The sequence below is a fragment of the Otolemur garnettii genome, unplaced genomic scaffold (assembly GCF_000181295.1).
Source record: "Otolemur garnettii isolate 467f Iridium unplaced genomic scaffold, OtoGar3 scaffold00070, whole genome shotgun sequence".
Lineage (NCBI taxonomy): Eukaryota > Metazoa > Chordata > Mammalia > Primates > Galagidae > Otolemur > Otolemur garnettii.
This window is the reverse complement of record NW_003852465.1, coordinates 9171278-9183888: the sequence shown is the minus strand read 5'-3', so window position 1 is coordinate 9183888 and position 12611 is coordinate 9171278. Positions and strand designations below refer to the sequence as shown.

Genomic DNA, 12611 nt, shown 5'->3' with positions numbered 1-12611 from the left:
AGCCGTCATTGTTGTTTGGCGGGTCCGGGCTGGGGATTCGAACCCGCCACCTTAGGTGTACGTGGCTGGCGCCTTAGCCGGTTGAGCTATAGGCGTTGAGCCCATCTTTGGGTCTTCTTGCCTACTTTTTAATCAGTCATTAAATCACCTTTGGATTCTACTGTTTTGATGTTTCCAATCTGTCTTCTCCTACGTATTGCCACCTTTAGTTAAGAACCTGTGACTTCTCATCTGTATCACTGTATCTCCCAAGTGGTTGCTCTACCTCCAGCTTTTCCCACGTCTAGTTTATTTCTGAAACTGCTGCCAGAGTGGTCTATCTAAAGCTCAAATGGGATCCTTTTACTTACATGACCTTTAGGCCTTTCATGATCCAGTCCTTGTTTACCTCTCTAGTCCCATCCCTCATCACTTCCTTTTACTCAACATGCTGCATCCAAATAACCTACCTTCCAGTTGCACTTGGCTCTGGCTAAATAAAAGTACTGTCTGTAAATCAAGTCTATGGCTTTGCACATACTATTTCTTCTCTCCCGTTCCCTCTTCTTTACTATCTGATTACTTCCTATTCTTTCTTTAGGAGTCATCTCAGGTGCAACTGCAGGATCGTGTTTGGGAATCATCCTTCACCCCTTAGTCTTGATTAACGGCTCTAACCTTCTGTCCCCATAATACTAGGTGCTTACCCATTTTCCTCACACCGTTTTGTAATCCTTTGTTTACTAGTCTTTCTCTTTGACTAGACTGAGTTTCTGAAGGCAGAAACTTTCTGTCTATATCCCTCATTCAGCATACTCAATAAATGTTTGATGAATGGATGGAAACTCATATCAGAAGCTATTGTTTGGCTTTAGGAAATATTTTAAGTGCAATAGAAATCATTGAGCTACTAATCTAGGAGTTCTTATATTCTGATTTCAGTGCTCTTGAGATTTAAAACTTGGGAGTTTATGCAGTTAGTGAGCAAGCTATACCAAGGAAACTAAGTACAAGTATTCCCTGCTTTTGTTTCCTTAAATTGTGTGGGTCTGCTTGGTATCTTTGCTAAAAATAGCGTCTCCATTAGCAGTATCTCTCTATTTTAAAATTATCTGGGAACAAAGCTGCTTTTTTTTTTTTTTACTTGTACCCTACTCCGGTCTTCCCTTGGACCCTGAAGAGGAAGGAAGAGGTGGTGCCAGATCAGGAGTCTCCTCAGAGGTGTCTCAGGGTACATGTCTGGATCAGTCACTGGAATCAGGTAGGGGGAGTGCATGTGGCGGACTGGGCTATGACTCCCCAAAGCACCCGGAGATTGAGACAAGCATGTTCCTGCAACACAAGAAAGCCAAGATGGCTGAGCAACCAGTCACAGCAACAGCCTGCCTCTCCTGGGGGGGAGGGGGTGGGTAGTGGCACTGAGTGGTCCTCTAATGAGGATGCTTTCAGATGAAGCTTAATCAGCCAGTGTGTATAACTGAAATCCTAACAGCATTCCACACAGATTGTATTAGAGCACGTTTTTTGAGCTCCTATTATTATTTTGACCTGTGATAATAAAGTTTCTGACTGTTAAATAGGATATTGTGATAGATTCTTTGTTAATAGAGGTATTACCATATTCCATTTTAAGATGGTAAGGCACTCATCTTCAGTTTTAACTCCTGATTCCTGGTTCCCAACAACCCATGGAATCCTGGCATTTTGCCCTATCAACACATGAGTACCATCTGTGGTGAAAGAGAGTAACTATAGGCTACAAAGTACATATAGAAATAATCAAGGGATTTTTTGTTTGTTTTGCCATTCTGCTTCCTGGAGCTTTTTCAGGAATGCATTATGGTTAAAGTGGGAATTAGCTGTATAACCAAAGATTTGTTTTCATGGCACAAAGCTGAAAGCTACCACTATCCTGGTGGTAGGACAGCATACTATCTGGTACCAGGCAGGGACAGAGAAAGCCAGCATCCCCTTTGAAATGCTCATCTAATTCAAACTCCTGATTATGTTTTTTTTTTTTTTTTTTGAGCCGGAGCCTTAAGCTATCCCCCTGGGTAGAGTGCCATGGCATCACGCTCACAACAACCTCCAACTCCTGGGCTCAAGCAAGTCTCCTGCCTCAGCCTCCCAAGTAGCTGGGACTATAGGCGCCCACCACAGTGCTCGGCCATTTTTTGGTTGCAGCCATCATTGTTGTTTGGCGGGCCCAGGCTGGGGATTCGAACCCGCCACCCTAGGTGTATGTGGCTGGCGACTTAGCCGCTTGAGCCACAGGCGCCGAGCCAACTCCTGATTATGTTTAAAGAGGAGGAATAATGTTCATTAATTTCAAGGCCCTGGGCTGTCCCAGGGAGATACATGATAGCTACTGGATATTTCTTTCTTTTCTTTCTTTCTTTTTTTTTTTTTTATTCTTGGGGATTCATTGAGGGTGCAGAGAATCAGGTTACAGCGACTGCTTGTGTTAGATAAGGTTTTTTTGGTTTGTTTTTTTTTTTTGAGACAGAGTCTCAAGCTATTGCCCTGGGTAGAGTGCTGTGGTGTTACAGCTACAGCAATCTCCAACTCTTGGGCTCAGGCAAGCCTCTGGCCTCAGTTTTTCTATTTTTAGTAGAGATAGGGTCTCGCATTTGCTCAGGCTGGTTTGGAACTCGTGATCTCAGACAATCCACCCACCTCAGTCTCCCAGAGTGCTGGATTACAGGCATGAGCCACCACACCCAGTCAGCTACTAGATATTTCATCAGTTATCTATCAGTCCATTGCATATTAAGTGGAAAGAGAGAAATCTTATCCATTCTAGTCTTTAAATCCATTTCTGGTATTCCCAAAACAGTCCCAGGATTAGATTTGTGTGAGAAATGGCTGAGAATTGACAGGATGTCTTTGCAACTATCTGTGCATTATACAGGGTGACGATAAATCTTAGCACACTATTTTAAATTGCACACGAACTTTATGGCCACTCTGTATAGAAATGCCAGGGACATCCTGAGATGAGGCTTAAATCAGTCAGTGTGCTTGAACTCCTATAGTGGGGTTGGCACTGAGGGGGAGGATAGATTCAAAATAAATAAAAGACAGAGTCCTTGTTTATAGGAAATATACAGTTGAATTGGGAGGCAGCTCTGCAAAGTAGTTAAGTGCCACATGAGGGGTTCTGATCATTCAGGGGTCTTGTGTGGCATGCCAGGAAATAGAAATATGTTTAACACTGGGATCAGCTTTTGAAGAAAGACTTCAGCATGACGGCTTAGCAAGGAAGCAAACTAAAGGACAGTATACCCATATTCTGGGGCAAGAGGTGTTGGCTGCTTATATCTTTTTCAGCCACTGCTGTATTCATAGTTGGTAATCATTTAATCAGCAATAGTTCCAGTCCTGAATGACAGTGGGATAAATATGTGGTATAAATTCAACTCTGAATCTGGGCCATAGCCTAATACTAAACTTTTAAAGCATGGTGTCATCTGGAGCTGAAGAAAAGGCCACCTCAGGAGGCAGGATAGAGACTAGGAAGACTTAGAGAAAGTTTAGTTTCTGGAGGTGATGGTAGCAGAAGCAGAAATCTACCACAAATTGCCAAGGTTGGCCCGGCGCCTATAGCTCAACCGGCTAAGGCGCCAGCCACGTACACCTAAGGTGGCGGGTTCGAATCCCCAGCCCGGACCTGCCAAACAACAATGACGGCTGCAACCAAAAAATAGCCGGGCGTTGTGGCGGGCGCCTGTGGTCCCAGCTACTTGGGAGGCTGAGGCAGGAGACTCGCTTGAGTCCAGGAGTTGGAGGTTGCTGTGAGCTGTAATGCCATGGCACTCTACCCAGGGGCACAGCTTGAGGCTCTGTCTCAATAAAAAAAAAAAAAAAAAAAAAAATTGCCAAGGTTGATGAGATCTGGTCTTAGCTGGGCAGGTGTCCCCTCCTGCCTCAGGGACCCTTGGGATTTTGTCTGCCTGTATGGGTTGAGGCAGGAAGGGTAGGAAGGCTGCTAATGGGCGACTTGACTGAAGTTGAGCCCTAAGGTTGAGTCAGGCCTTCTCCCTGGGTTGTGAACCCTCTGGGTCAGGGGCAGGGCTCATCTCAGGAACCTACAGGAGCGCCCCACCTGGCTCATTAGTGGATGTCTGGGGAGGTCTTTGAAGATGAAACATTCCATAAGCACTCATTGTTTCTGTTTTTTTGGACAAACTAGTACTTTGGTCTCCAGGGGCCGTTGATCTGGCTCCTTTGCACTAGTGTGGAATTTGCTGCAGACTAAGAAGAGTGGTGGGGAGTGGAGGGATGGAGGTGGGAATTCAGAAGTTTTTGAAAAAACACCTAAACTCCCACCAAACCCTAGTGCTTTCACTTGTAAATAGGATTCCTCTCTATCCACCTTTCACATTCTTGTGTTTGGGTGCACTCTGTCTTGACCTGTTCCTTCGTGTGCTGGGTTTGGGGTGTGTGTGACTCTCTGGTTCCCATACTCTGTAGAGAATGCCAGGAGTTGGCATATGGCAATTGCTGAATAAGCTGCCTGCTGACGCATGCCACCTGCGGGCATAGAGAACTGGCTGGCATGGGTGAACCCCCACTTAATTAATATTTCAAAGATGTATTTCTGTGGTTGTCCTGGACCATAGGGACAGGGAGGGAAGAAGAGAGAATGAAAGAATGAATGAACATGATTCCATCTGTCGGGGTCAGTGGCTAGGGTGGGCATATAGGCATTTTGTTTCTTCACGGTTGTTCTTATTCCTCTTTGTCCTTTTAGCAGCTATTTGCTAAGTGCCTACTATTTACCAGGTATAGCATCCAATATGAGTATGCTGCCAGTGAGGTTAGTAAAGATACTGAAAATTAGTTCAGTTGTTCTACTACTCTGTGCTAGTAGCTTGTTATTCCAGGACACAGAGTGAACTAACCACATAAGGAGCTAACATAGGAGGAGTAAAATTATACAACAAGAAGTAAATATGTAATGTATCAGATGGTGATAAATGTCACAAAGAGAAGTAAATGGGATAAATGGAATAGGGAGTTAGGGGTGTGTATGTTATGCAGGTGGTTGTAGAAGGCCTCTTTGTTAGGTGACATTGGAACAGTATGATACCTGCGAGAAGTGAGGGAGTAATCCATGAAGCTTATCTGGAAGAGCAGCATTTCAGGCGCAGGGAATAGTACCAAGTTTCCCCTAAAATAAGACCTACCCCAAAAATAAGCCTTAGCAGGATTTCTATGCATTTGTTAAATATAAGCCCTACCCTGATAATAAGACCTAGTGATGGGCATGGCTATGAAGATACACTGCATAGCCACGCCATGCATTTTGGCACGGAGCTGTAAGGAGGACTAGAATACCGTTGCGCAGGTGTGTGTGTGGTAACCGTGGTAACCGCAGTCGCAGGCATCCTATTGCACACTTACGAACGGTTAGGGGAAAGGAGTTTATACATCACTAGCACCAGCCCCACCAACAAGGTCAGCTACCCCTGTCAGGTGCCAGAAGAAGATGACTTAACTATATTTGAATAAATGTAGTTTGTTGTATTATACTTAATAAAAATAAGACATCCCCTGAAAATAAGCCCTAGTCTGTCTTCTCGAGAAAAAATAAATATAAGACAGTGTCTTATTTTCGGGGAAACACAGTAAGTATACAAGCTTTGAGGTAGGACAGCTTAGGAGAATTGGAGTAGAGTAAGCAGGACAGTGGCAGGAGATCTGATAAGAGAAAGAGTATAGTTCATGTAGGATCTTGTAAGCCATGGTATGGGCTTTGCGTTTTACTGAAAGGGAGCTATCAAGTCAAGAGAGTTTTGAACAAAGAAATCACATGACCTGAGTTTGGTTTTAAAATCACTGTAGAAGGCCAGATGCAGTGGCTCACACTTGTAATCCCAGCACTCTGGGAGGTGGGTAGATATCTGAGCTCACGAGTTTGAAACCAGCCTGAGCTAGAGCCAGACCCAGCTCTAAAAAATAGCTGGGTGTTGTAGTGGGTGCTTGTAGTCCCAGCTACTTGGGAAGCTGTGGCAGGAGAATTGCTTGAGCCCAGGAGTTTGAGGGTACTGTACTGGGGGCAACAAAGTGAGACTCTATCAAAAAAAAAAATCACTGTAGAAACTATGTGGACACTGAAGGGCTTAGGGAAAAAGCAGGAAACTAAGGAGATGACTACCTCATAGCTATGACCATGTGGAATAACTCTCTTTGCATGGGCCACTGTGAGCCTAGGATTTACCAAGCTGAGGAGTGACGGATATAGCCTCTCCATACCCCACTTCCCAGTTCTCATTGGGAAGTACACTGTTGTATGAATAGGGCACAACTTTAGCAGCTGGCATTCCACAGAATATAAAGGATCAGCCTCTTTTAGGAGTGCTGTTTTCTTATTTCTTCTTCATTTATTTTGGGGTTGGAAGGAAGATGGTATTGCAGAAATACAGGACGGTAAGCGGCAGAATCTCTTGATTAGAGCTGAGAGCATAAACCTTGAGAACCTGGCAAGCCTGAACCTTGTCAGGAATCACAGAGAGCCACTCCTCATTCCACTCCCTCCTCTCCCATCCTTTCCAGAAGTCTCAGGGTAAGGTTGGGGGAGGGAGCGGCATTAATGATCTTGCTATGCCTTGGGGTATAGTGTAGAATGTCAGAACTGAAGGGACTAGAAATCATCTAGTTCAACCCCCTCCGTTTACAGGTGCAGGAATGGAAAGATGAAGTAACTTGCCCAGAGTGTCATGGTTAGATTATTGGCAGAGTAAGGATCCTGAGTGTTCACTGCTTTGTCTTCCCAAAGGCTTAGTATGTATCTGAGTAGGTCTTGGTATTCATAGTCCCCTCAGTCTCTTGGTTTGTCATGAATGTACTCTAGCCATGACTTGGATAAGATCCATTTATATCAAGTCCTGACAAGCAAATGGTGGTAACATGTTTGCATTTTCTTTGCCTAGGATCAAATCCTCCATTCCAGGGACCAGGACAAAACCAGACTCTTAACTGCCTCCACTTGGACCTCACTGTCTTCAAAACACAGCTGCTGTGATCATGGGCAATATCTTTGGAAACCTTCTCAAAAGCCTGATTGGGAAGAAGGAGATGCGCATCCTGATGGTGGGCCTGGATGCTGCAGGAAAGACCACCATTCTGTACAAGCTGAAACTGGGGGAGATCGTTACTACCATCCCTACTATTGGTAAGGGCACCGCTTGGATGTGGGCTTTCATGCCATCAGCTGGGGCAGGGCAGGGGACCTTTTCCTGTTCTTTCCCCTGGCCTCTTCTTTCCAGGCAAGTTGATGCAGTTTGTGGGGTTTAAAGAAGTGGGGTTGTTTAGGTTTTTAGCAGGTGCTGGGCCTGCCGTTTGCCCACCTACCCTGGCCCTCCCTGATTCGGGAACTTCCACAGCCTGGCACTCAACAAGTGCCCTCAGGCACTAGATTTGATTTGTTCTCTGTGTTGTTTGGAAAGCAGGTGAAGGGCTTTGATGTGCCTGCCAGAGGCCTGAAATTGCTTGGGTTTAGATCTTAGGTGGCCGATCCTGGTTAAGACCTGCCTATGGGAGGGAGAACATTTGCTGTGTAAATGGAGGTTCCAGTCATCAGCATCAGATGGTTCTGCCTTTGGGGCTCTAGGACTATAGCTCACTTCTCTTTCTTCCTCACATCTTAGCTAAGGCAGACTCTGGTGGCCAGGAGTGGGTACAGAAGTAGGGCTGAGTCATTTCTTTGTAGGAGGGAGCGCTACAGACTGAACAAACCAACGGGGAAGGTTGGCTCACATTATTGAGGCAACTGTGAGCCTTCTGACTAGCCCTTCTCATCCTCCTTGACTTCTTCGCTTAGGTTTTCATTTTGGCCTTTAGGTCAAGGATTACCAGGTGTGAGGAAACCTTAGCTTTCTTTTCATTGTTGGTGTCATGGCCAAAGCTGGGAGGGGACAGAACCGAATTCATTGGGGCACTGCTTGAGTGTTTGAGGCCAAGTGGTCAAATTGCTTTTTTTTTCCCCAGCTGTTAGAAGTGTGATTAAAATTGTCTATTTTTTCCAAAGGGTTCAACGTGGAAACAGTGGAGTATAAGAACATCAGCTTTACAGTGTGGGATGTGGGTGGCCAGGACAAGATTCGACCCCTCTGGAGACACTACTTCCAGAATACCCAAGGTATGAATTGCCCAGGGCAGCATGGGCTGGTTGGGTATGAGTTAGAAAGCATGGCTGTCCTCCTTAGCTATGGGCAGCCAACCCTTTCCCTGCTGTAGCGCCTGTGGGTGGGAAAAAAGGAAGAAAGGGAACAAATATGTGGAGGGTATTATATTTGGGTGGTGGGGAGGGGATTATCTGTCATCTCTGTGCAGCCCATGCTCTGTCTCCCTAGGGTTGATATTTGTTGTGGACAGCAATGATCGGGAGCGAGTAAATGAGGCCCGGGAAGAGCTGATGAGGATGCTGGCTGAGGATGAGCTCCGGGATGCTGTGCTCCTTGTCTTTGCAAACAAACAGGTGAGACTTCTTCCCACCCCTGAATTTAGGAGAGGGCAACCTGGCTGTGGGAATCATGGGCCATGGGGCTCATTGTATGGGAAGCCTCTATGACAGTGTTCTCAGTTTTGGATTATGGGAAATACAGCAGTTGTTTATGCCCCTCTTCTTATTCCCTGTCCAACTTTATGAGCCACATTTTAGTCCTCAGAAACTGATGTGGTAGATACATCACCTCAAAACTTTCTTTCATCTTCCTTATTGTTTACTCCAGTGAAACTGCCCTCATGCCTCCTGTGAGACAGATCTGATTTGCTAGTCAGTCTGTATCACCTGTTCACTTCCCTATCAACCTTGAATGACCTCTAGCACCTTGGATCTGGCATTCTAGGGTGACTAAAACTTTAGGATCTTGTTGTGGGTTTCCTGAAATAAAGGAGGAGAAGGTACTGGTGCACATTTCTTTGATAGATTATGTGCTTTAGAAGCCTTTGAGAGATCTTGAGGCTTCTTTTTTGTGTGTCTCCCTCGTGCTTCAGGATCTGCCTAATGCTATGAATGCTGCTGAGATCACAGACAAGCTGGGCCTGCATTCCCTGCGTCACCGCAACTGGTACATTCAAGCCACCTGTGCCACCAGTGGGGATGGGCTGTACGAAGGCCTGGACTGGCTGGCCAATCAGCTCAAAAACAAGAAGTGAGAGCCAGGCAGCCCTATCCGAGTGCCCCACCCACCCCTGACATACCTGTTGACTCCCCCACTCCAGCCCTAGCCCTTCCTTCCCATTGCAAGTGTGGCCAGGGACCTGGGTGTCATGTCCGCATGCCCAGCAAGAGCCTTGCCTCCCCAGTCTCCCCTCCTGTCCCCTGTCCACCGACACGACCAGTCCCCACTTGCTGTCCTGTTGATGAATCATTCCAATTTATTGGATTTAAAACAAAAACAAGGTTGTTATGGTTTCATGGGGTGGCCCCTCTCTCACCCTCTGGGTTTCAGGGTGGGGTATTCTCTTCATTTGCTTCATTTGGCACTGGTTGCTGTGCTCTTGGCATATGAGTCCTTTCCTTGTCCCCACAAGTCCCTCTCCTACTCCTTGTCTTCCTTTCCTTCACCACCCTCTGCCAGTTCTACATGGAAATTGCACGGGCCTCTCTGTGTGTGCGTGCATGTGTGCACCTGTAAATACATGTATAGAGAGATATATATGTGGGGCTGGGGGAAGGAGTGGAGTACAGCTCAGGGCTTATAGCCAGGATGCTGCCCACTGGAGCCTATCATCTGCTCCTTCCATATTAGTGAGATAAAGGGAAGAAGGTAGGGGGGAAGGTATTGGTCAGGCTGGACTGCTCTAGTCTTAGACTGATTTCCCGCTTCTCCAAAGGTAGGTTATCCTGGCTGGTAGGACAGATGATGGATTCTCCACCACTATCTTCATTGTACCCTTCTTTCCACCTTTCTTAGGGATAGGGGGTGGCATTTATCTCTAGATGACTGTTCCCAAGGAGATGCCATTCTTCTATGCCTTGTTACTGGGAAGGAGAAAAGAACCCACTCACTCTTATCAGCCCAGAGTGTTTATCCGATCCTCCCCCACCATCCTTAGATCTGTTCCTCAGGAGCTTGAGGAGGAGGTGGGGATAGCAAGACCATGGCATGTGCTTTGTTACCAGGGCATGGGGAAAGGGAGAAGGCCTCAGGTTTTCCATCTTCATTCATCTTCATTTTGTTTTTAGAAGGTAAGGCACGGAATAGGACCATTCCTGCCTTCCTGTACCCTTCCTTATCTTCTGATCTTGGGGGCTAGGTGTTTTCATCTATCCTTTATCAGAAGTTTTTTCACCCTAGTAGTCCTGCTGGCCTGACCAGGACTGACTGGGTGGTCTGATGAGGAGTGGGGGAGTGGGGTGACATAGCAGACCTCAGTATCAACTTCCCTGTTCTCCAACTATCTCTTATTTTCTAGCCCAAGATGTGCTAAAGTATGAAGATTTTCTGTTGTTTCCAGGCCCTCAGACCATCCTTGCTGTCCCTTCCCCTACCATTCCTCCTCTCTTCGCCCGTTTGCCATAAATGCATCTGGGGGTTGGAGTGGAGGAAATAGAACCCTGAAGTGGTTGTCAGTGCTTGAGGGATTCAGTGGGCTTCAGGGTCCTCCCCGCATTATTGTGTAGTTATTCAGAAGTTGCTGCTACTGTGTCTGTTTGCAGGGGGTGCTCGTCCCTGAGGTCCTGGCCTGGGTCCTGACTTCTGCGGTTTCTGTGAAGCCGTAGCTGTTCAGTGGGCTCCTGTGTGTGCTGGCTGCGCCCTGAGCTCCAAGACAGCTGCCTATAACTTTTCTGCTAAGGTCAGGCTCAGGGTCCCCCATAGCATGGCTAAAGGACCCCTTCCCAGAAGGGGTGTCCCAAGCCCCACTCTGTGGGTCCAGGCTTGCTGCCTCCTTTGTCTACAGCAAGCAGGCAGATCAATACCCTTCATCCCATCCCAGATTGAACTGTGAAAGAGAGGTTCCAGGGGTATCTCCCTCAGTGCCAGTTACTTAGTGATGTGTTACCTAAGACCAGTGGGTGTGTGTAGGTATCTTGCTCTCTAGGCCTTTGTGTGTGTGTGTGTGTGTGTGTGTGTGTGTGTGTGTGTGTTGGTGTTTGTGGGCTTGGGGGAGTTGGCGGTTCTATTTCATTTAAAAGTGTATTTACTCCCCTGACCCCACAAACAAACTTTCTTTGTTCTTTTTCCTCAGACTTTTTATTTTGTCCTACCCCATAGTCTCGCCTTCCCTGAGCTCTTTCCTTTGCCTTCTCAATTCATTCACTGCTATTGTTTGTCTTTTCCTTGTTTTTCCCTACTTAAGATGCCCCACTCTGTATCTTTGTGCTTGGTGAGGACTTTGCCTCTTCTCCTACCTTACTCCCTCTCTGACCCTCCCTAGTTAGATGCCAATCCCAAATGAGTTTTCCTTATTTCAGCCCTAAACCCCACTTTTTGGGGGGCGGGACTCCAGGGATCAATTTGAAGTTGAGAGTATTAGGAAGCAGCCTTTGAGGTTGCCTTGGTGCTGCTCCAGATTTGGCCAGCAGGGGGCATTAAGTGGTCTTGGTAGTATCCCTGGCTGCTAGGCCATTGGCACGGGTGGTCCTTTCTACATTCCCATTTACTTAACAACTCTTTTGGGATTGGGTGTTTCATTCCATTTCTGCTCACTCCCTCTCTTCTGGTAGGTTTAATTGTATGCTTTTCCTAGTTCCGGCTTTCTTTTTCCTGGGGACTCCCTCTCCCTCCACCCCCAAAGTTTGTTTGTGGTGTTATAGTGGTAACTGCAGTTCTGAACTGGTTTTTCTCTTCTTTTTTCCTCCTCTGGAATATAGACTGTATATGTTTAATAACTCACCTTCTCTATCCTTGCTCAAATGTGGGATAACGCGATGACTGTGACCCTGGTTGGAAATTAAACTTGTTTTATGCAGCTTTGGAGCAGACCTTCATCCTTAATGTGCAGGAGCTATGGAACAGTGGTTTAACCCTGAGGATAGTTCTGTTTCTGGCCCCTCTCTCCAGACTGCCCCTTCTCTTAGCAGAGTAATAAAGGGCACACTTGATTGGTGGAAAGTGAGGTTATGGAAGAACTTAAGTCCCATCTCCATGATGCTTATTTCTTCCTATCATACCCTGGGGGAAACCCAAATGAATTGGGCACCAGAGTGTGAGGGTTTTGTTTTTGCTCCTCTGGTTTCTTAAGGGTTCAGCCCTGAACTTAGCATATTTGTCACCTGTTGATAGACTTAGGGGCTTCAGTGGCTGGAGAGTCTTAGACTGCCCCACACTGCATCCACACTTAGCTCTCCCTCACCTTGCACATCAGGTGCTTTGAACTAGTTTAAGCAAGGTCCCTTTTATAGATTGGAGTCTCCTCACCAGTCTAGTTCTGGACTTTGGCAGTGCATTAGCATGAAGGGTCAATATCTGGGCAGTGTAATGAACTTTATCCTTCTTACAACTGATGACCCTGCATCAATTGTACTTCACACGTGTGGTTTCCCATGGTCAGGATGCCCAGGCCTCATCCAGAGATTCCATAAATGTCTTCGGAATAGACCTTTTCCATAAAGCCTCTGTCCTCCTATCCTACTCCCACCACTACTGTGTTCTTCTCCTGTTACTATTGTCTGACTCCAG

At 46.4% G+C, this 12611-nt stretch overlaps 1 protein-coding gene across 2 annotated transcripts in view; it reads left to right on the top strand.

The window, feature by feature from the left end:
• The window catches only part of ARF3 (ADP ribosylation factor 3), a 26110-nt gene extending 14204 nt beyond the window's left edge, over positions 1-11906 (top strand). The window contains exons 2-6 of one of the 2 annotated variants that reach the window (XM_012807504.2): positions 1160-1240; positions 6915-7156; positions 8012-8122; positions 8337-8461; positions 8980-9403. In XM_012807504.2, the coding sequence (XP_012662958.1) occupies positions 7009-7156; positions 8012-8122; positions 8337-8461; positions 8980-9141 (546 nt within the window). In that variant the 5' untranslated portion in view covers positions 1160-1240; positions 6915-7008 and the 3' untranslated portion in view covers positions 9142-9403. Of the gene's footprint in view, positions 1-1159; positions 1241-6914; positions 7157-8011; positions 8123-8336; positions 8462-8979 lie in introns of both variants that reach the window. The other variant, XM_003793594.3, reaches the window with a different exon arrangement.
• Positions 11907-12611: the final 705 nt, after the last annotated feature.